A 24061-nucleotide genomic window follows, 5' to 3' on the forward strand; every position below is an offset into this window, starting at 1 on the left:
CCCTGTGATAGGCTGGCGACCTGTCCAGGGTGTACCCTGCCTTCGCCCATTGACAGCTGAGATCGGCTCCAGCACCCCCCGACCCTAAACTGGATAAGCGGTTATGGAAGATGGAGATTTAACAAATATATGCAGGGGTCTACTAATTTTTTGAAATTGCATTTCATTATTCTGATTTAATATTAAGAGATTCATCGGAGCTCATTTTTATACATTTTTTTATTCTATAATGTTTTTAATAATTGTTGTCACCAGCCATTCCCTCATCTTTCAGCCAATCAGGTGCCCCCTTCTTCTCCTAAGCAAGCTCAACTACCGTTGCTTCCTTTAGCCAGATAGTTAGCTAGAGCAACAATTAACTCTGAATCAAACAACTAGCTTTTGCTGTAAATGACTGCAAACACAAACACTCCTTTTATTTAGCTTAACATGCTACGCAGCTGATCATCATCTAGCTGGGATGGCTTGCGAGCTTGAGATTATTACCCTGCATCGAAGTGAAGACAAAAAATGTTATTTAATTGAATAACACAATTAAATTGTATGATCATTTATTTATTTATTTAATATTGAACATATTGGGACTCCATATCCTCAAACTTAGCTTATAGGTGGCTTATACCATGGGCATGGCTTTGATTCCTAATATTTGTAACTTGAAATAAACGTAACCAGGATGAGCGTGGGTGTGTGATGCATATTTTTGTGTCATAGTTTAGCCAGAAATAGATTCACGCACAAGACACAGTGTTCATCAAGGCCAGGCAGCAGCGACAGAAACCCAGGCCAGCAGTCAGCCAGCCAGCCAGCCAGCCGCAGCAGGTTGGGAAGAGATCCCCGCTGAGAGTCAACAGTAAGTGCTGGTTGTTCATGTCACAGTCTCCCAACCATGCCAACAGCCCCTGTGCTACAATGAATTTGATGGCGGAGAGCTTTTTGTATGCTATTAACTGCTGGATGAGTACCTCTCACCTAACTATTAGCTCCCCATGGTGCTCTCTTTGTAGTCAAGCTAAGCTACGAGTACATTACAGTGATCTCAGTGAAAATACTCCCCTTTCCATGTCTTTGTAAGCCAGATCTCCGAGGAGAGAGGAACAATTGACATGATATTAATCCGTGGTTATAAATAATTTATAAATTTTTTGTGTAATTAATCAGACGATGCATGGTTAACGTATTTAATAGGTTTTATTGTGAAGCTATAGCGGTAATGTTTTATGAGAGCTGACTTAAAGGGGCAGTGTTTTGCATTGTTCTTTCTCCCGGAGGAAAAAAAAACTGTGTTCAGGAAATAAGAAATGAGAAGGGTTGACCTCAGCATTTTTGGTTGATCCGCAGCGTCTCAATGTTGAAGCGTCCACCCAGCCAAAGACATGTTGTCAATGAAGAGTAGCCCCGCGTCAATAGATCCACTACACACACTCAGGGAGGCTGTCAGCCAGAAAAATACTCACGCACACACCCGCGAGGCAGAAACACACACGAATGCACAAAGCTGGCAGGTAGATGGAGGAAAAAAACACCTTCAAACGCACACACACACACACACACACACACACACACACACACACACACACACACACACACACACACACACACACACACACACACACACACACATACACACAGGTTCAGAACAAAGCCCTCCAAACAGCTGTGCTCCCCCTGACCTGACTAGCTGAGTAAAAATTTGGCTTGGTTGTCTCCTCTCAGCCTCCAGGGAGAACGTCTGCTGGCGTCGAGGCCTCAGGTGAGCCAGGACAAATGAGTGATGCTGAGCTGCGGGATGGAGATTTAATCTCAGGGCTTTTCAGTGTGCCACTCCGGGTAAATAGGCCGCAGGATGCTGCACAAGTCCGCCTGCAGAGGAAACTGAAGGTTAAAGTAACTTGTCCTCGCCACTGTCGATAGGCACGCTCCCTCATATCTGCTTCATTCCCATCAGTGGGGAGGAACGAGGTGGTCAGTGGCTATTTAGCAGATGAAGAAACGAACATAGATAGAAAATTTAAATCTGATAAAAACAAGCTTATCAGCCCTCTGGAGCATGCTTCTTATCTGTGCTCGGTGCTAGCAGCTCAAGGCTACATTAGCCACTCCTAGCATAACGCATCCAAATCAATCAGTGGTTGAGTAATAAATTACTTGTGCTATTTGAATTAAAAAATGTAAATCACTTTTTTCACAAAGCGAAGTAAATACTGAAAAAAATATTTGAGATCTACATCAATAAATTCTCTAGTGACATTAGTGTTACTGCACAGGCAGAGCTGAACTGAATACATTCATTGAAAGGCAAAGTACATATGTTCTGTTGATCTCATAACATTAGTTTTTTTTAATGGTTCCGAAAGCTTTGAGAGAAAAAAAAACAGCAACAAAAATCAACAAACTTGGATCCTATAAAAATTTGAAATTTACAAGATAAAATACATAATGTATTCTTCCAATCACATCACATTTATTCAGTCCGAAACACATCACAGTGCAAAAGTGAAACTTTGGCAGAGAGCAAGTGCAGGAGATTAGTTAGAGTGAATGTCAGATATCAGAGACAGAAAAGACATATAGCTCCATATTGAAGATAAACTAGCTACAGTGTTTTAAATTATAAGCTATACTTCGAGACTATATTTTTCAACATGTGTCAGGTTTTACAGTTCCTCCCCGTCATATTTCTCGTAAAACAAATGGGCTAAAGTGTAAATATCATAAATTACAGAAGCCACCACAGCAACAGCAGTTTGTTTACGCCTCCCTCTTGACACGGATCCGTCTATATGTAAACCTCTCAGTGCAATCACAGTGTTCTGATGGATGGATTGATTTTTATATCAACATCAGTCTTACTCTTACAGCATGACAATATACTCCTTTGTCGTATCATATTGCTGTAGGCAATGTATGTCAGTGTGGTCTAGTGTATCAGCCTGTTTACTCTAGAGTCTCATTAAAATAAATAAAGTCCCTTATTGGGGTTGAAAAGTTTCAAAATCTGGTGACCAAGTTGTTAAATGGTCAGTGATGTTCATCTTACAGGAAGAAAAGTGACACTAATGTTCTGCTGCCTGAGTCGACATAACTTGTCAAGCTTGGTTTGGCTCCCATCAGATGTTCTACTCAGTAACATTTAATTCTTGACATATTTTGACACCTAAAGTTAAGGCACTTTTTGGGGGCTTTCTGACTGAAATCTGACCTCTGTCATAAACCAGATCACAGTCACTTCTGATCTCTTAAAAAGAGCAAAGGGAGATACATTTCCTGGTATAAAAGTGCAAAAAGATTTCATAGAGGATCGAGTAAAGGCGATATTACCTTTATGTGATTAGAGTAAATTTCTAAAATAATGAAGTGAGTTTAACATTGAGTGTGGATCAGTTTGGTTAATTTACATAATGACAAAGATAGAAGTTAAGATATTGTGATAAAACTGATAATATATTATTAAAACAGATGCAAATGACCAATTTGCACATGATAAAAAACCCATCCATGAAGCCTTGCCTCACCTCACAGCAAAGGAGAATACACACAAGGTAAAATTCAAGATAACAATCAAACCCTAACTTATGAGGAGAAGTTATTGAAATAATGATATTGTACTCTGACATTCCGTTTTTAAAAAAGTTTCTGAGCCGCCACCTGCTGATAGACAAAAACGTTCACATTTTTGGCATTTCACCAAATATCGCATCCAGAGGAGTTTAATGGCGGGTGCGAAGCCGGTATAAGCTTCAATACCTGGATCATCAGCATGACAGGCAAGCAATAATAAGGGCAAAGCTTATCCATGAATGATCATGAATGTTGGAGTAGTGCACAGAAAAGAATTACAGTAAAAGATTATTCATATTTCTAGAAGAAAGTACAATAGTGGAGAGGTAGAGATAGGATTCAGTGGAGGATAGATGTTAAGTCTGGAAACTCTTAAGACAAGAAAAAAAAAACTCAGATCCTTTATCAGCTGTAAAAGTGTCAGAGACATTTGGCCTTTGAAATCTAGTATTTTGAATTAAAATGTGTCTAGACTTAAGGATGTTTTCTTCCAGCTCTTGGGTAGCAGAATTTTAGAGGATGAAGCTTTGACAGCAGTGATGTGTCCCTGGTGGGACTCTCAACCAGCAAACTGGCTGCCAGCTTCTGCAGACACTCGTGTTCTGATCTACTTTAAAAACTGGGACATGTCTTCATATTTAACACTGATTTTCAGAAATGGTGGTTCAGATACCGTCTGACAGGAACACCAGAGGAGCAGGTGACATTTTTTATGAATCGCCTTCTCGACATGTTTAACGGCCAGATGGTCTGGTGACTCGGGAGAAATTACAGAAAAGGATATGAAAAAAAGTATCCAGAGGAATGGTCAGACTGATCTAGCAATCGGTTTCTGTGAATGGAGAAACATTTCAGAGATTACACCATTCAGTGAACTCCATCTGGGTAAATGGAGCTGCTGCCTCCCATTTATTATCTCTCGCTGCAAATCCTATACAAGTTGCATTACAGGATCACAGGTGGAAAGGGTTCAAATAAATGAACTAACCAATCACACCGTAGATACAGTATGTATTTATTAAATGGTTTCCCCCCCCAAGTGCGGTGGTCCAATCATAGATTAGCATTAGCAAGGATGCTGACGTTTTTTTTTGTCTTTTAGCATGATATCTTGTAAATTGCCACAATGTGCAAATTCAAGACCATTTAAAAAGGACTCTTTAAAAAACATTAAAAAGCCAGCAAAAGACAGATATTTTTACCCAACTCATCAAGCAAACGTTAGCCCAATTAGCTAGCTAGCTACAGCTGTAAGAAAATCATCTCTATCTGCAGGCAATTTCCAGCACATTTTGTCTACCTCTGTCGGAAACCTCTACCTGCGTTGCTTTGATAATTACAATGAATCTTGAGTGGTAAAACCGCCACCATTGTCAGTGCAAACTGCAAATGTGCCGTGTGACAACCAAAAGCTTGACAGGCATAGCAACAGTAACAAAGGGGGGAAGGGCTGGAAACTGTAGTCCAATGCTGAAAACAAACCAGAGATTTATGTAAAGCATCCGTTTTATTCTCCGGCAAGAAGTTTGTCATAGTTTAACTTTTGGCGGTGAACTGCAACCAGAGAATATCCGCAGCCAATCAGTAAACAGAGTCTTTTGACCTATTTTACAAAGAAAATTTCTTCCCACCTGAAACACATGAACATGCCTCCCGGCTGCAGAAAAATGTAATCATTGTGGAGAGCCACACTTCGCAGCTGCTTGGTGTGTTGTGCTGAAAGTTAACTGCTTCCTCTGCAGAAAGAGATCAAATAGCATTACTGTAGGTGTTGGCAGAAGCTAGAGCAACACTGACCTGCCTCAGAGTTTCAGGACGCCTCTCTCTTGTGTTTTCTGGTGACAACAGATGCAACAGCTCATGAGCTCTAACTGCGGGGACATCAGTGTTTTCTCAGTATGTAATCTTGTGTGCTCATGATCCTCAGTGACATATTTTCTCTAATACGTATACAACCACCAGTGTGATTTAAAAGAACGCACAGATGGGGGACGGATAAAGATCCTGGAAGTTTACTCGTCTACCAAGGACACGTTGGATTGGTGACTTTGCTAACAAGAGAATGTATAGAAAGCCTGGAGATATTTTGTAAAAAATAACGCATTATGTCTCAGCAGCAATACATGCCAATATACAGTGCACAGCTCTCTCCTATAACAATAAAAAAGCCTTGAATTAGTAATGTTACTGTCAAATCTGACAATCAGGTCAAAAGATTAAGCTTGATTTTAAATAAAATTTTAATTCTGCTTCCATCTTTTAACAATTCATGTTATTATCTCGTGGTGCCCCATTTATTTTGTGTATGGAGTGGCACCTAGTACACCTATGTAATGAAATATTTTGGCGTATAATGGTTTTTGATCAGATTAAGAGAAGAGTGGTTCACAGACACTGAATAATCTGTCCGGGGGCATAAAACAATTAACATAATGACTTGTTTAAAGTGGTGCCATTCCTCTTTATGTACTCTATAAGTAATTATGGTTTAACAAATATTGGACACTGATTGCTTGTAACCATTAGAACGTAATTTCATTCCAATGGTTCACATTTTTGTAATTTGTGATTTGATTTAAAATGTATTAACTTTGGTTTGGACCTTCACCCATGTACAGTATGTGTTTCCAGTTGCTGAGCACTAAATATGATAGTTTCATTTCATTCATACTTAAACACAGAGATAGTTACTGTACAGCTCGAACTACTGTATGATGTCCAACCCTGTAAATTATGGAAGTGCCACTCATCTTTAATTATTTGTCTTCTTGGGAAAGTATGTATAAAAAATGTGTGTGTATTTGTGTACATTTTATAGAAGCACTGCAATGTTCATGGTTAACCTACAAGCTGTCATGTTTTATTCAGAGGCTTGAAAAGCAGTACTGCTCCGGAGCAACTCCTACACTTTCCCAACTCTTTCATACTGAGCCTGGCAGGTATCAGGGTGTAACAGTTTACCCCTGATACCTGCCATTCTCAATACTTTCTGTCTCACTCTTTTCTCACTCTTTCTTCCCTCTATCTCTGTCTTACTCACTTATACTGCCTCTTACTCTCATGAGCATGGTCAACTCGAAAGATTAACCAGTTTTGTTAGGTTAATCAATAGAAGAATACGCTTAAATTGTTTGACTACAAACATTGCAAGAAATCAAAAAAAGGTTGAAGGTCACAACATCCAAAATGAGTGGACGTAACTGTCCTGCAACTCTAAATTGATTCTGTAGGGTGAGTTGTTAGGGAAAAATACAGAATACGACGTATACAGGGTGCCAGTGGGACTGTTTTCCTCAGCTAGTTGTTTTATTTCCTTTAAAGAGATTTTACAGAAGTAGACATTTAACAATTCTACTCTCATTAGAAAATGTCCCGTTGTGTTGTTTTCAATGCCGACTGTAAAACCAAGGAATCCAGATAAGAGATTTGTGGCTTGATAGGTCCAGATTCATCTTGCAGTTTCTTTGCTCTTTAGAGATTTAAAACCACCTGAACCCCAATGTTCCCAAAACTGTAAGTTCATAGTTAGATAAAACATTTTTCACACTTTGACCAAAACACATATTTGGTACCTGCTTCGCTGAAGCTGTATCACCCTTATATTAAGGGAAATACTGACATATTCAAGACATTTGTTTTTTTATGGATTCACTATTATATCAAAAATAAAATTAAAGATGTCTTCTGCATCATTTTGTACACACATCCTTGAACTGTATCTTTACAAACCTGACATCTAGAATGTGAAAATATGGTACTACAAAGTAGCTGCACCCACAGTGCGGCACAAACAGCTGCCAGTGAACTGCTCTTTACTTCTTTACTCCCTCTAAGCATTTTTATGCAACCATGGCATGGTTTTCTGTCCAACAAAAATGTTTCATATCTGAGGAAAGGTTTTTAAAAAAATACTCATGTCACTACTTTCCTCTCTCCCTCTGTTTCTCTCCCTGCCTGTCTGCGGTTCAGTTGTCCAGCATATAAAGCGGAGAGACATCATCCTGAAGAGGGAGTTGGGTGAAGGAGCGTTCGGTAAAGTCTTCTTGGCAGAGTGTTACAACCTCAGCCCCACCAAGGACAAGATGCTTGTGGCTGTCAAGGTATGTTTTCTCTATGTGGTTGTGTGTGTGTGTGTGTGTGTGTGTGTGTGTGTGTGTGTGTGTGTGTGTGTGTGTGTGTGTGTGTGTGTGTGTGTGTGTGTGTGTGTGTGTGTGTGTGTGTGTGTGTGTCTGTGTGTGTGTGTGTGTCTGTGTGTGTGTATTATAAACAGCACAAAAGGAATCGTTTGACATTTTGGGTAATACACTTTCACTGTGGAGAGTTAGATGACAAGATCACCACTCATATCTCTATGGAAATGTGAAGCTAAGCCTTAAAAGGGGAACCAGCTAGCCTTATCTGTGATATAGTGCCATGAAAAAAAGGTAGTGCCCATATCATGGACAACCGTATTGCAATGAGTCTCATTTGATAGTTTGAAAAAGAAAACAAAAGCAGTTGTGCAGTAAAATGTCCAAGAATATGAGTGAGCCTTCCTACAGAAGTCCAGTATTCAAGTTGATTGATGTTTTGACCTATCACGAGCCCCTGCAGTGGGCTGTGCCATCATAAATCAGTTTCATGTGAATGTCATGGCCGCACTGCAGGCCAACCACCATCACTGTTTATATCTGGTTCCATTTACCAATAGCCACTGGTTAGTAATCCTTCTTATGTGAGAAACTCTGCAACTCTACTCCTGTCAGTGATGATACAAAAATGATGAGGATAAGTAAATCCCAATTTACTGCTCACTATGGAGTAAACCACTGGGTGTTAAATACAGAGTAGTGACTGGAGTCTGTCGCACATGATAGGCTAGGCTAACTGTCTTATCATCTAACTCCCAGCAAAAAGTGATAAGCATATTTCCCTAAAAGTACTTATATGAAAATCATTTTAGAATTTTGTTAGAAATGGGGATTTGGTATCTATAACCTGAGACACATTGTAGATAAAAAGAGATTTTAAAAAGCATTCAGTTTGGTTCCTCCTGCCTGGAGCTGGGCGCCCCAACCTCTACCTGTCTTTGTACCCCTTTAAAACCAGTCTATGTATCAGCCAAGGGACTTGCAATTACTGTCAAAGTTAATATTCCGGTGAACTAGATGCTTTGTTATAAAGAGCTTAAAGCGTTTAGAACCATTGACCCTGTGTGGTCAATGCTTTCACAGTGCTCAATATTAACTTGCCAGCTCCCAGTGTGAATATGAGCTATTGTATGATGGTGAAGCAGGGTTATACTGAAGTTGCAGACTCAGCAAACCTACAAAATCCAGTCAGAAAACATCTCTGACCTTGACAGGAGAAGTTAGTGGAAGAGTTGAGATGAAGATGATGGATAGTCTGGCTATCATTTCCTTTTCTTACTATTAAAGGATGAACAAAGAAACTGTTTTATAATAAGCATCCTCTACAATGACCTCTTTATTTTTAAAACACAATGCAATGTGCATTTTCATCTGAACATGTTCATGTCTATGATGAAGCAGAAACAGGCTTTCTGAATACACTTAAAGGTCAACAAAAGGAAAATTCACTGCAACGCTTTGCCTCAATTTATTGTAGTCGAGCACTTGAAGGTATTGTTTTGGAAGGATGCCCAGACAAGAAACATATCCTTAAGAGTGCGGTTTGATTTGGTAATAGATTTTTATGGCCATTTTACCCACTCTGCCGTACATCTCAACCACCTCCAGCACTTCACTGCAAGAACAGCACATATGAGTAAATGCATTTCCATCCCAAGGTCTTTCCATCTGTAATAGCGTCAGCAGCATGCTGAGAAAGCAGGTCTGCAGGCCAAAGAGATCAAGAGAAGCAACTTGCTGTGTTTTCTTCTTCCAAAGGATGTGTCAAGAGTCTTCTTTTCCTCCAATATAAAGCATGTTATTGCTGTTATTAGATTTTTTCTTGTTCCTTATTTTCTGACACTGGCACCAACTGACATCCCAACAAGATTTGATATGTCATGTGTACGCCACTTTAAAGGAGTTCATGGCAATACTTGTTTGATTCATCTACAAATCAGATCAATTTGTTTTGTGTACAGTTTTTTCTGTACACAAGACAACGGCCTTAAAAAAAAGGCACATATACGTGTCACATAGCCATTTACTGAATACTGAATAACAGAGAAAATGCAAGACATTCTCACATAAATTGGTTTAAACACAATATCTTGTTTAGCATCTACTATCAGGCAAACCCATTAATCAAACAGCAACTGTTTTTCTGCTGTTATCTTTTTTATTCCCATGGAGTCACCCTGATGGCGGTGCTGTTGGTGATAAAGGAACGGAGGTGGTGAGACAAACACATCAACATGAGCTGGAGGCAGAAACAAAAGGGAACAGATTTATTTTGGCATAAAGAAAAAGTTCAGAGGATATTGTTTAATCCATCAAGACTAATGACTCTATGAGAAGAATCATTAGTTTTGTCGTAAACAAAACATTGGAGGATTTTATATTTTGACCTGCTGGGGTCAGTAGATGAAAAGTCATGCAATCACCAAAAACTTATTGGGGAACTTGTTTATTTGTAGCAAATTACATGGTAATAATCCAGCAGTTGTCAAGCCAGTTCACTCAAAGACAAAACTTCCACGCTTGTTGTGCTCAACAAGTCAGTAGTAGTAGTAGTAGTAGCAGTAGTATTCATCTTACCTTGCATGGCAGCTTGATTACACGAAAATCCATCTTGACAGGCTTCAAGTAATGCATTTGTGCCCGAAACCAGTATCTCTACCAATCAGCATCCTGTGAGGAGCTACTGGCAGCAACAGGCGCGGTTTAGTTTGTGCGTGAGAACATGGAGAGCCGACTGTACTTGGTAATGACAATGACAGCTAATCAGTTATCTTGGAACTGAATAATATCACTTTTTAAAAGAAGAGCAAAGAACAACACTAAACGCTTTTCTCGTTAAAAAAAAAGGTTTTGCTCTTCTCTCAATTGGCTTCGTCAAGAGTTTGATTGTCTGATGGTTCATCCAATCATCTGCCAAATATTGGTGGTGATCCTAACCGTGTTCGCCAGATGGTTTGTTACACAGAATCATCTGAGGGGCCATCATTGGAAACTATTTGGAAAAGGGCAGGAACTTTACTTTTTCTGAATGCGCGACGATTACTTTTATATCTTCCCTTTCAGACACTGAAAGATCCCAACCTGTCGGCAAGAAAGGACTTCCAGAGGGAGGCAGAGCTGCTGACCAATCTGCAGCACGACCACATCGTTAAATTCTATGGAGTGTGCGTAGACGGTGACCCTCTCATCATGGTGTTTGAATACATGAAGCATGGAGACCTCAACAAATTCCTCAGGTCAGTTAGTCACTGAAGGTAAACCTTAATGTACCAGGCTAGTGCTGGCTCAGCAAATGACAAAATTCATCTTATGAACAGACAGTAGCAAAAGTTTTTGAGTGTGTGTCACCTGTGCTTGGAGGATTTCCACTCACTGTAGTGGTTTGACTTTTAGATGAAAGTGTCCACCAAGTTACTGACAGCCAGTAATTGTAAAGCTTCAGTAAGAGTCCAAGAAAACTGAAATGACTTAAAAAATCGTGTTACCGATAAAATATCCAGTCAACTTCACAGCCTTCTGGGTTATCAAACACGAGTGCTTTAGTGTTTTTGTTCCGTAATGTCAGACTGTACCGAGGGAAGTGACCTCTGATAAGCCTCAACAAAAGAGACACGATGCCGGTACAGCGAGCGCTTTGGTAATGAAAAACTTCACTGGAGTTGATGTCAGTGTGCGCATAGGTCTGGGATAGAAGTGTGTTGTTTCAAGTGTGTTAACAGCAGCAGTGTGTGTGTGTGGTCTATCTTGTCATTGAAGTTTGAGCAATGGTTGAAAAGATGACATGTTACGATTGGGTGTGAGTGTGTGCGCGGATTCAAGAGCGCGTGAAGACTTTCTGTTGGGAAATCATTCCTGAAATGAAACGCAATGTCGCGAATGATGAAATTCTTTCATGCAAGGTGCAAGACGTGGCTGATTTTTGGTCTATTGGCCCTGTTGGTCACATTTAACAAATGAGATGTGCGGGGAATCAGTAGGAATGAATAGAGTATCTGATGTGAGGGTCCAGCTCGACCTTTCAGATAAAAGGAAGGCAACCTGCCCTCATTCAGCCACTACTAGATTTTTCTGAAGAGAAATAGAGAGGGAGAGACAAAAAGACACACACTAAGGGAGAGGACTACTAATCCTTCTACAGTGAAGCTGAGTTATTACACGCACACTGAAAGCCAAGAACAGTGAATTGCACTAAAATTGGGAGATGGTTAAAAATAGACAGTATGCAATTGGCAGAGCTTCCCAGCATGGCACATAGTCTGTAGTCACGGTGACGAGAAGGTGTGGACAACAGCAGCGACTTCTCACAGGAAGTTAGTTCTTCATTATCACCTGCAAATGGAAAGCAGGTAAAGACCTCTCCAACCATGGTGAACTTGTTCAGGTAAATGTTCTACCTAGAGAACCTTGATTAAATTCATGAGCCTTGAGGAAAATTCCTTACATGGTGGACATCAGAAAATGAAAATTTGGCAAACACTGCTCCTCCAGTGACTCATATAACAGCCCTGAAATGAAAAAAAACTGTTTATCTTTCCAATTAAAGCTGCGTGAGAGCTGGCAGGTTATAGCCAATTTGTTAATGTTTAAACAGCCCGTCTTTGTTATGCTAATTATTCTCAATAGGTACAAAAAAAGGCACCAATACTGCCAGTATAAGGGTTTATTAGCACTCTAAGGAGCTTTGGGTTCCTTATTAAGGGGGCTGTGAGGTCACAGTCTGTCATGCTGAAAAGGCTTTAAATGGTCCCTCATCCAGTTGTTAAAAGGAGATTATGTAACATTCAGAGGAAAGAATGGCACCAATTTACTCTCACAAATTAACGGTTAAGTCCTTAGAAATAAAAATACAACTTTTTTAATACAGGCTGCTTGAGACTTAGCTTATTGTGGCTAATGTTAGCAAACTTTAGACAGATATTGCGTCCTGACTGTCATGAGTGAGTTCACTGACTCTTCACTACTTGTTTGACATTTAATTATCCTGTGATAACCATTTCTGGTTGCTAATCACATTCTAAAATAACGACTCAAACTCCATCATCAATGTTTGATCATCAAATCAATCATTCATTTTATTTTTTTTGTAACGCAGAGCCCACGGCCCAGACGCCATGATCCTAGTAGACGGCCAGCCACTGCAGTCCAACGGAGAGCTGGGCCTTTCCCAGATGCTGCACATCGCCACCCAGATTGCCTCGGGCATGGTTTACCTGGGCTCCCAGCACTTTGTCCACAGAGATCTGGCAACCCGTAATTGCCTGGTGGGCAATGGCCTGCTGGTCAAGATTGGAGACTTTGGCATGTCCAGGGACATCTACAGCAGTGACTACTATAGGGTAAGACTTCACCACAATCCTTATTTTATGCTTGTCATTTGCCATCACAATACTGAGGGCTAGAGAGGTTTCAGAATTCAGACTGCCAAAGGGATTAAGATGAAAAGAATGTACATTTTTGCCTCACTTTGAATGTGTTTTCGAAAGGTCGCCTTGCTTTCACATTATGTTCAAAAGAGAAAACATTTCAATAATACATCAACTTTTTTCTCTCATCCTGTACATTTTAACATAAGACATATGTAGCATGAGCATTATTAGACTCCACCTGATACATCATTTTTACATTTCAATTTTGGATGTTCATAATACTTTTTGCTTTGTTTGTAATTCGGTCCAAAAGAACCCTAAATAAATTTAGTAGGACTAGTTACTAAAAATATATTTCTAAAGGGTGAAGACTGACACTCTCTGTTGGGATGTTTTTTTTTGTTTATATGTTTTGTTTCCGTCTCTTTTTTTTTCTACGGAGAGTGAACAGCTCTCCCTCCCCAGTGCAGCCCCCACACCAAGCCCTCATGCAAGGATGGAGAGGTTTAGCAGTTTGGTATAGGAGACGAGCCTGCTGAGCCTCCAGCCTGATGCTTAGAGGCTTGTTTGTATAGCTCAAGATTAATGTCCTCTCTACTGTTTAACGAGATTAGCAACTCCAAACGTCGCAAACCAGGCGACAAAAGCCCGGTCTGAGGAATTTAGCATGTCGCTGAATAAATAAGTGGTTATTATGGAGGGATGGCTGCTACATATCTGGATCCCTTAAACAGCCTGGTCTTGTGAAATGACTTTAGGTGCGTCTGATTTTGTTTTCCCAGCGTGGCAGCTGGGCCAGTTCGGACCTTGCTGGGGGCAACGCCAGCAGTCATGAAGTACTTGCCTGCTGGGTGAGCAGCTCTGCACACATAAAATAATTTGTGAGGAAATTTGTGCGAGATGTCTTTAGTGTTTGGTACATTGCTCCACCATGCACACCATCTGTGTGGTGTGTATATTATGAAAATCTGAATATTTTGTTTTGAGTTGTTAAAGATTTATGCCAATATTTGTGCGTGCGTGTGTGTGTGTGTGTGTGTGTGTGTGTGTGTGTGTGTGTGTGTGTGTGTGTGTGTGTGTGTGTGTGTGTGTGTGTGTGTGTGTGTGTGTGTGTGTGTGTGTGTGTGTGTCAGTATATCCAATCTGACTGTTTTGGCCCTGAGAACAGACAAGTGTCAGGTTGTCAATGAGATCAGGAACAGAAAATCAGTACTCTTGACTTTATTAAAAGAAAATGTCATGAATAATTCTGTTTAAAGATCTATGATCTCAGCAAAGTAGTGGCATTGGGAGACTGTTGAGAACTTAACTAACACACATATCTAAATTTCTTATATAAATTCCAAAGTTGTCTTAATTTAAGAAGTTTCACATCTGAATAAAAGTTCATGCTAATGTGAAACTATTTAAATGACAGAATATCAAAGACCACCATTGTGTCTCTGTGACATAGCTTAATGGCATATCCATTTTCCAGCCACACTTCTGAAATATAATATCAGAATCAGAAACGGTTTATTGCCAAGTACGTTTGCACATACATATTCAGAGTTTATTGTAGGTTTAGCATCAAGGGTGTATAAATACTCTACTCATAGTCCTGAATACTCATTATAAACTCTTTGTTGAGGAGCATAATTGGATGTTTAGTCACTGGCGGCTTCATGTTGGCCAGTTTTATGGTAACCACGGATTATATTACGCTATTCGTCTTGCATGTAGGGTGTTGCAGCATCTAGTCTCTCTGTCAAAGTAATGGGAGTAGCCATGCATGGATTTTGTGTGTGTCATTCCCTTTTTATGTGTGTCATTCACAGAGCTATCATTCCAAGGCTGCCTATGAATTCATTTTCGCCCTCATGTGGAATATATTTCTGAGCTGAATTGATTTATGACTGATTATAGAGGGCCAAGGAGTGTGTAGGTTAAGTAAATATCATAGTTAAGGTGCAAGTTTGATCCCTGGTCATCATGGTATCTTGACATTTGCCCAAATGAAATGCCGTCTTCTTTACGGTTGATGTTGTATTAATGTTCCCTACTCCTACATTATCAAAAGCAGCTTGCAAAAGAGCCCTGACCTTCTTTTCACATTCTGTGGAACATTGTGACTATTATTCAACTTCAAAAAGTGGAACAACAACACCCTCTACATTTAAATTAGATTTAGATTGAGAGTATCTTGGGGTATTTTGGCATTTATCTCTCTCCTTACATGTGTCTAATAACATCTCACAAACTATTTTCTATTATATAATGTTTGCTATGGCAATATGCAGAATTATTTTATTTATTTAAATTGGGGGAAAAAAGAGAGAGTCCATTTAACACATTTATTTTATGTATTTATTTATCTTTGTTAAGCCCATCCAATGATGTAAACTAGCATTGCACTTGAGTGCGTTTGAAAATATATTCGGTTCCAATACCTTACCCTCTGCCAAGATGACTGCAGGTGTACTGGGCAGCTCCCACTATCTCTGTGGAACAGTGAGAGCTCAGGTGGGCCCCTCTGGACAAATAAAAGGCACGACTGTGTGTTTCCTTGTTCTGGCCCAAACAATAGAGTTTATTTAATTGTCTAAGACCAAGTCTCGGCTGATTTAGCAGGCAGATACCTACTGCTCCATTTAAAGATTAAATGGTTTAGCAGATTGTTGTTGTCTGAACAATTATAAGCCTAATATAGTATACTGCAGGTGGTGTTTGTCCAAAAGACTGAATAAGAGTAGCTGCAGGTTTCAACAGATATAAGAATTAACTTCGGAAACAAGGAACTGTGTGAGCTTGGTTTTGTAATCTATTAGCTCTTAGATCAATTGTCTGTTGGCTAAAGATGCAGTATATTAATAAGGGAGTGTCAGGGTGGTGTGGGTCAAAAGCACGCACCTACTACTGCAGGAATGCAGCTTTAATGCCTGACTGCAGAGCCCTACATAGTCGTATTCATTAGTGGGAAGCCACTGAGGGATCATGTCCTTGACACTACACTAGAGATTCATGCTGGTTGCTCCGGGTGTCTGTGGAGAGGGGAGGTGGACCTCCGAGCACATTATACTCAGCAGATGGTGACTGCATGTGTATTTAGTATCTGCCCTCACGGTAACAATGGTGGTAGCAGGTAAAAAAGGACCGCAGTGTGATGAAAGGGGAATATGCAGCAAGATCCAAAGTAAAGATGTGTTTTTCCAGTCAAACGCTGGTTCCCTCCATCAAACTCAGTGGTGAATTTATTGAGGAAAGTTTATGTGATTGAATAATTTATTGAATAATTTTCTGATTCAGCACACACACATACACACACACACACACACACACACACACACACACACACACACACACACATTCTGCAGTGAGGAATATGTCTTGCAAATCTGTATTTTGGATTTGGCAAAAAAAAGAGACCAGTGTCAGTTTGAATTCAGGGTGTGTGTGTGTGTGTGTGTGTGTGTGTGTGTGTGTGTGTGTGTGTGTGTGTGTGTGTGTGTGTGTGTGTGTGTGTGTGTGTGTGTGTGTGTGTGTGTGTGTGTGTGTGTGTGTGTGTGTGTGTGTGTGTGTGTGTGTGGCATGCCTTTTGTGAAGCTGCTGTTTGGTGCGTTGTGATAGGATCACTGGCCGCCTACACAGAGGAATATTGACAGAGCCCAGAGATAAGGAGCTCCTAACACTATTGGACACTTTCCCTGTGTTGGGTGATTATAAATAGCATCACCCCGCCAAGAACACAATCCTCCCATCGCTGACTAGTCGCATTGACGCTTGTTGCCCTCTGGGATCCCAGAGACTCTTTGCAGCAGGGAGGGAACAACCTCGAGAAAGAGATGAATATTGTCCTAAATCACATCCATCTGTCATATCCTCGTGCTCCGCCTGCCCTGAATGCGCTTTTGTGTTGTTTCAAAAGAGACAACTGCAGAACCTGCACAGCCCAATGGCAGCGGTGGCGCCTCCCATGTGGGTGGTTTATACCACTGACTCTCAATATATCCGGCATTGTTTGCCCGAGTTCAGAGCGTGAGGCACTGAATTATGTATTTTTAGGAAAGGTAAATGACAGTGTATGCTCATACACTGTCATTTATGCATGAAAGTAGGAAGAGTGAAATACTGTTTTGTTGTTTTTTTTACCAGAAATGTTTCAGGAACAGTATCTAGGGGACAGATGGAGGGGAGCTCACGCAGGGTCTCTGTCAATTTGCAGGTTTTCTCAAATATCATTATTATACGCATTATTTTCACACAAGGTAGTGACAGATTTCTTTGTACTTTGTGCAGAGTATCTAGTACAAAATGCACTGCAGTAAATGTGATGGCCCTTGACAGCTAATTTCCATCTGTCATTTTTCTTATTATACCCAGTATCATTTGTACAATATTCATTGGTTATGATGAATCCAGTGTCCAGGATATCTGCTCTCTGATTTAATACATTAATTGTATTTTTATAATTTGTGTTGAATTCAATTCCTTGGCGGCATTAAAAAGAAGTTCCACAAAAGTTTTTTCAGTTTAGCATTCTGGAAGCTGCTTGTAAACTGCCATGTTAGACCCTGGTTCTTCCAGATAAGGAGAGAAATTACTTCAAAACAACTCATTACGGACAAATTATAAACAGTGACATATAGTTTCCTGTCAGTGGATAAGATGTAGAGGCTTCCAGTGTCTACTTATTTGCTTGAGAATATTACAAATTCTGCAGAATTCTGCAGGGTTTTGTTCTTCAACTCAATGAGTGTAACATTGTCTGAATGTAAAGGAGGATGGTGATGAGAAACAGAAGTTAGGCAAAGGAAGACAACAACAATTACAATTATAACACATGGCCAGGATACAAAATAGTTTTGAGGCCACAATCTGCATTTTAGAACCAGACTAATCAAACACTGTTACAATTTTATAATCTAATGACTCAGTTTCAAGGACTTAGTGTTCTTTGTGACTCTGCCAGGAAGCCTCTGCTTACCTGCACTGCTTTGCTTTGAAGAAAAATGGTCCCCAGGTTTCTTCTGTTCCAAGGATCAAACACACACTCCTCTGCTGCATTATTTATCAAGCACAAGCTCCTCAAAACTGTATGCGGCTTGGAGCTAATGAGTACACAGGCCATATTTATTACTGCTGCATGAAGGGATGAAAAAACTCTGTTCTCTCTCTCCCCATGGGCCTTGTTTTTTCTTCCTGCCTAGCACTCCTGTCTTACATGTTCACTAGTTCATTGAGAGGTAAATCTTAAGAAATGAAGGAGGTGCTGCGGTTGACCTCAGAGGAAATCTGGCTTTAAAGTGCACAGTAAATACTGTATTTCTTGTATTTCTGCAGTCATTAGAGCTAGTTCAACATTTTGGGAAATGTGCATAGTAGCTTTATTGACAAGACTTCGATGAGAAGATTGCTGCCACTCCCATGTCTCTGTAGAAAATATGAAGCTCCTGCCAGCAGCTAGTTAAGTTAGCTTAGCATAAAGACTGGAAACAATGGTAAACAGCTAGCCTTTCTTTGTTCAAAGGAAACTAAATCTGGTTACCAGTACATCTAAGGCTCCAAAATATACCTGTCACATGTTGTTAACATTTTGTGCATGTTAGCACACTGACTTTGGCATTTAGATTAAACTTGCTATGCCTACGCAGGCTAAAGCGTCATGTAGCTGCTAGCATGGCGGTATACTCTAAGGGCTCTATTTCAACAATCAATAGCAGAGCCTCTAAAGTGCATGGAGCAAGTGGAATTAAGACTTGTCTAACTCCACTTTTGCTAGTTTAACGGCGCATAATTTGGGCACAAAGTAAGGCTCCCATTCCTTTTAAAAGCCAGGTGCTCCTGCAACTGGTGCATTGCTGTTTAAATGGCAGATTGGGCAAATCGGAGAAGAGAAAAATAGGTCAGCTTATGCGCAAAGGGAAAACACGCTACCTACACAACATGGCCGCTGGAAGTGAACATGACAAGTGCGTCGGTCTGAAACAGTTGCACTGTGCCGCCTTGCGCTGGGTGGAAGATAGGACCTTTTGTCTTGTTATTCATTTCTTAAAAAAAATTAAATCTATGCAGACGGCCCTCCTATGCATATAGTTACAATAAACAGAACCAAAGGGTTGTACTGCTAGTAATTTAGCATCACTAAGGAGCTATCTATCTACACATTGTATTGCACAAGTTGGTCTAGAGAGCTAAATGCTATGAATTTGAATGTGAAATTGCATGGTCGCCATCGTTGTGTGTTTGTGTGTGTGTGTGTGTGCGAATGTGTGTATATTTGTGTTTTAAAAACCTTCAGAAACTTTCACCACCCACTGGCACACTGCGGCCAGAGTAGATACCACTTTATCTGCACTTGGCAGTGGCACAGCAGGTAGAAACCTAATGGACATCATAGCCTCTAAAAGTGAACTTGTGTTCGCCGCTGTTTGAGCTGGGAGAGCAGAGCTAGCAGTGTGGTTAGAGTGGGGAGAGAGAGAGTGAGTCTAGATGGTTATCGGGGCCCTTTAAAATGTCTGGGGCCTCCCAGGGCTCCCTGCAGGCCACGAAGCGCCCAGCGAAGAGCCCAACTGGGCCAGTAATCTATCCCCTTGCCATGCTGCTGTGCTCTCCACGCCGTTAATCCAATCAATCCCCTGCCACGGTGGGACAGGCAGAGCACTAATCCAGTTTACACAGCAACAAAAAAAAAAAGCCCCAGACTCATTCCTCGCTCCCCACAGAGCATTGCCAGCTTCCCTATGTGACATTGAGTGAGAAAGATGAGGATAATTACTGGGGCAATTATTTTATTTTTATTACGTGTTCAGCCCTTTTTTTTTTTTTTTTTTTTTTTCTCCCATGTTGCAAGCTAATTGCCATAGCCTTGTGACAAAAACCCAAGGTGATAGCATGCAATCATTTGGGAAGCAGAGAGTCAGCCAGTTTTAATGCCCCTCTCCACAGCAGCAGCGGTTGAATCATTAGTATGCATCTGATGAGGTTTAGCCTTGCGTGCAATGGGCTGGGTGGACCTCAGATAAGTCATTTAGACTAACAGGAACTTAATTAATTTTGTTTAATCTTTATAAAGCTCCACAGGGGGACAGATTGGTATACAGCCCCCTCACCAACTCCTTCACCTTACTTTCAGCCCACCCAGCTAGGCTCAGCCCAGAGGTTTTACACAACAGGGGCGACTGGTCTCTGCATCAATATTGGCTTAATGTTGTGTACAATACGAAAGCATTTCAGGTCTAATGAGACCAGGCGGAGTATAAGTCAATATTCATTTGGCCATTAGCTTGCAATGGAACCCCGGTATATAAAATTAAGGGTGAACGAGAGGGAAAACTGCTGCAAACCCTCCTCGCAGGCACAAAATTCAATAAATACTGTTTGTTCAAGATTTAGAGAAAAGGAACTTTACTCGAAGCACCTCTCACATTTATGTTTTTCTTAATTACCATTTCTTCTGTCCAACCAGTGACGGAAGAGACCAACAGCTTTGATTTCTTTCCAGGGTGGTGGTAGATCATAGTTAGTCTGGGACTCCTTGCTTAGCCAGAGATTGAGCTGGCAGGCAAGAGTTCCAAAAATTAGGAGGTAAAGGACATTTCTGTCTTTGAGATTCTGCTAACACCTCAGGTGCCCTTGGGTAAGTTACAGAGTAGCAGAATTCTTGATTGGAGGATCCAGGGAAAACGACACAAAAGTGTTCTCTCCTCACATTTGTACCCTGAAATATACTGAGATGCAGCTGAGCAGAGCACTTAACCCCTGGTGGATTTTAGTAGAAGGTTGTACTGAGTGGCTCTGATGCATTAATGTGTGTAAATGTATTAATGTGAAGCAGGATGGAAAATAAGTCTATGCTCAGTAAACCCTCTCTGGACATGAAAATAAATGTGAGAAAATAAATCATATTGTGCTGAGGATTTGATATAGGTTTCAGCTCTATTTTTGCGGTCACATTTTTAGTTCCACTAACATCTAATCACTTTTTCAAAGAGAGGAAAGAGTTAAAGACTGACTACAGTGTTAACTGACTTGTTTAGACAGACAGTTTTTCAGTGAGGCAAGAATGGAAGTTTAATGACGCCCACCATTTGTCTTGCTGAAAAACTTTGAAGACCAAAAGTTGGACATTCTGGAGGTTAATGGAGCGTGCTTTTGATTTCCAGTCAGCATATAGGTGTTGTTGCAGAAAACGGTCTCCAATGGTCTTGTTGACCCCCAGGTGTAGAATTGTCAATTTGTGGTAAATGTAAGGAAGGCACGCATGCTTGTAAAACGATTGTGCAGTAAACACTCTACACTACACACAGTTATTGGCTTCTTTAAGATTTTCAAAACTAGTCCACACTGAGGAGCTACAAGGGTCATTATGGCAATAGAAAAAAATGTATTGTATTAGATTGGTTGGTAAAACAAAGGAAAGGAGTGCTTTATACAGATGGTTAAGTTGATTGGATCTTTCAGATCAATTTGAGGAGTGCCTATATGGTTTGCATGTTCCATATTTTATCCTAAGTGTGTCATGCAGTGTGAGACTTGAACAGGTCTGGTCTTGGTCTTGAGTTGGTCTCGATACACTCTGTTCGTGGACATTACTTTAACTTGCTAATGTAGTAGGACCCTTTTAGCGAGATTGAAGAGTACAAAATGGAATGGAATGGAATACGAGCGACACACTTGATCAAAATAGTGATTAATGTTTTAAAATTGGGATGTTTCATTCGTACATTAAACTCCCCAAAAAGGAATGTTTAGTATATGACCAACTAACGTTGGCTATGTAAGCTTAATGGAATATGTCTCAGTCATTCTGAAATACATGACTATATGACTACTACTTACACAACTACTACATGACTACTACTAACACACACATATTTCAACATATAGATGATAAAAGTAAGTCAAAGCTACATATGCCAAATATTGGCAGTTAAATTTAATATATTGTTTGCCCCTTAAAAATGTTATATTTGGAAGCTATGCTACAGCTTGCTATGCTACAGTTATTTTCTATTACACTGTTTGCTTTTATCAACAGATTTATACATTAATAAAAAATACTCAGGTTTTAATTGTTTTAATTGAACCAGATTTCATAAATCACTACTTTGAAACTAGTTAGTTAATAGTTACTGAGAACTTAGAAAGGTAAACTTAGAAATGGATGTACCAATAACTGCGCAACCCAATTCCAGGACGTCAGAGGTTATAGGCCTAGATGAAGGACAAGGAAAGGCAAACAAACAGGCCTTGTACTCAGCAACTAAATTTGATGAAGTGTACAAACTAGAGGACGTTCTCTATAAATGCCCAGGAAGGAGCGGCCTTTTGGCAGAATGACAAATCTCATGTTTCTTTAAAACATCCAGACAATTCATCTGCTGCGTCGAGCTGACACGCAGAGATTGTGTTTGACTTTCAAAGGAAATGTGCGATGAGCGAGCTACGGAACTAGGAGGTAATTAGTAAGACTTGAGTTGATTTTTTTTTTTCTTTTTCCAAATGCCACACAGATGTTGGAGCTGGTAAATAGAGTTGGGAGAAGAGTATATTATGATTAAATGAATGGGATTGTGTTGTATCCCAGATGTAGAGAAAGGAGGAACCATGTCAGGGTGAATACAGCTACAGTAAGACGTTGTCCTAATAATGATTTCAGAGCTTATGCTGTGTGTTTTTCATTTCCTTTTTTGTCTTTAAGCACACAAAATGAGCTGGGAAGGATAGATGGCTTCATGAATGGATGGTTGGATAGATTGATCAGCAAATCCATGGATGGATGGATGGATGGGTGGTTGTGATGGTGGATGGATGGGTGTCTGATATGCTGCAGGAGCACTTCACCATACTTAGAGAAAAAAACCTCAGAGGGGCTTAAAAATCCATCTTATTGCTATCTTGACAAAGAATGTATGATTACAACAGCAAAAGTAAAAAAACTGAACCAGATAAGGAAAACTAAATGACAACAAAAAAATAACTTAGGAAGGAAGTAATAGCCAAACAAATGTCATGCAAAAATGTTGTAAGTTTTGTTATGTATTGCCAGTGTTATATACAATACATTGACACTTGGAATCGTAGTAAAATTATTTGATTCCATGATCAAGTAGGATTGGTACTGTATAGGTCCTAGTATATATATTGCAAAAATATACTCTATTTTTCTCTAATTCTGTTTAATAAAGTGACCAACATCGAATTGATTGCATATAGAAAGTGAAATTTACTTTATTTTGAACTTCACCTTGACAATTTTTTTTATAAATAATGCTAAGGGTCAATGCAGCTTTCAACTGCGTCTTATAGTCTTTCTCAGTAGATGAAGATTGCTTCATTGCTCAGTGTTCAATAAGGCAATCATACAGTTACACAGTCAAAAGCTCTGGGGAAAATACAATTTGCAAGTGTAAATTGAAGGTATTGTATGCTGCAGGAGTGGCTGTGGCTCAGTGGAGAGCAGGGTCGTCCTCCAATCAGAGGATCGGCAGTTCGATCCCTGGCTCCGGCAGTCCATGCCGGTGTGTCCTTGGGCAAGACACTAACCCCAAATTGCTCCCGCAGGCTGTTCCTGTGGTGTGTGTATGTATGTGTATGAATGTTAGTTAGGGTTCTGATGTGCAGGTGGCACCTTGCATGGTGGCTCCTGTCATCAGTGTATGAATGGGTGTGAATGGGTGATTGATTGGTAATGTCAAAGCGCTTTGAGTGGTCAGAAGACTAGAAAAGCGCTATACAAGTACAATCAATTAATTAACAATTCCACTAACTTAGAGATAAATACCTCAAATGGGCTTAAAATTTTGTCTTAATGTTATTTCGAAAAAATGTCAAGATAACAATAGCAAACTGAACCAGCTTAGGAAAACTAATTGACAACAAAAATCACATAGGAAGGAAGTAGTTGTTGAGACAACAAATTCCATGCAATAATTATTGTAAGTTTTGCAATTTATTTCAAATTATAAAATAACTCATTGACAATTAAAATAAAAAATGTCAAACTTGTTTTCATGATAAAGTATG

The 24061-nt window shown here is 40.0% G+C and overlaps 1 protein-coding gene across 4 annotated transcripts in view; it reads left to right on the plus strand.

Moving 5' to 3' along the window:
* Positions 1–24061, plus strand: part of ntrk3b (neurotrophic tyrosine kinase, receptor, type 3b) — a 161297-nt gene that overhangs the window by 131269 nt on the left and 5967 nt on the right. For 3 of the 4 annotated variants that reach the window (XM_054614563.1, XM_054614561.1, XM_054614571.1), the window contains 3 exons: positions 7531–7661; positions 10755–10927; positions 12784–13027. In XM_054614563.1, coding sequence (XP_054470538.1) covers positions 7531–7661; positions 10755–10927; positions 12784–13027 — 548 coding nt within the window. Of the gene's footprint in view, positions 1–7530; positions 7662–10754; positions 10928–12783; positions 13028–13508; positions 13575–13839; positions 13909–24061 lie in introns of all 4 variants that reach the window. The other variant, XM_054614559.1, reaches the window with a different exon arrangement.

This window comes from Anoplopoma fimbria, chromosome 2 (assembly GCF_027596085.1).
Source record: "Anoplopoma fimbria isolate UVic2021 breed Golden Eagle Sablefish chromosome 2, Afim_UVic_2022, whole genome shotgun sequence".
In the NCBI taxonomy this organism is placed as follows: Eukaryota; Metazoa; Chordata; class Actinopteri; order Perciformes; family Anoplopomatidae; genus Anoplopoma; species Anoplopoma fimbria.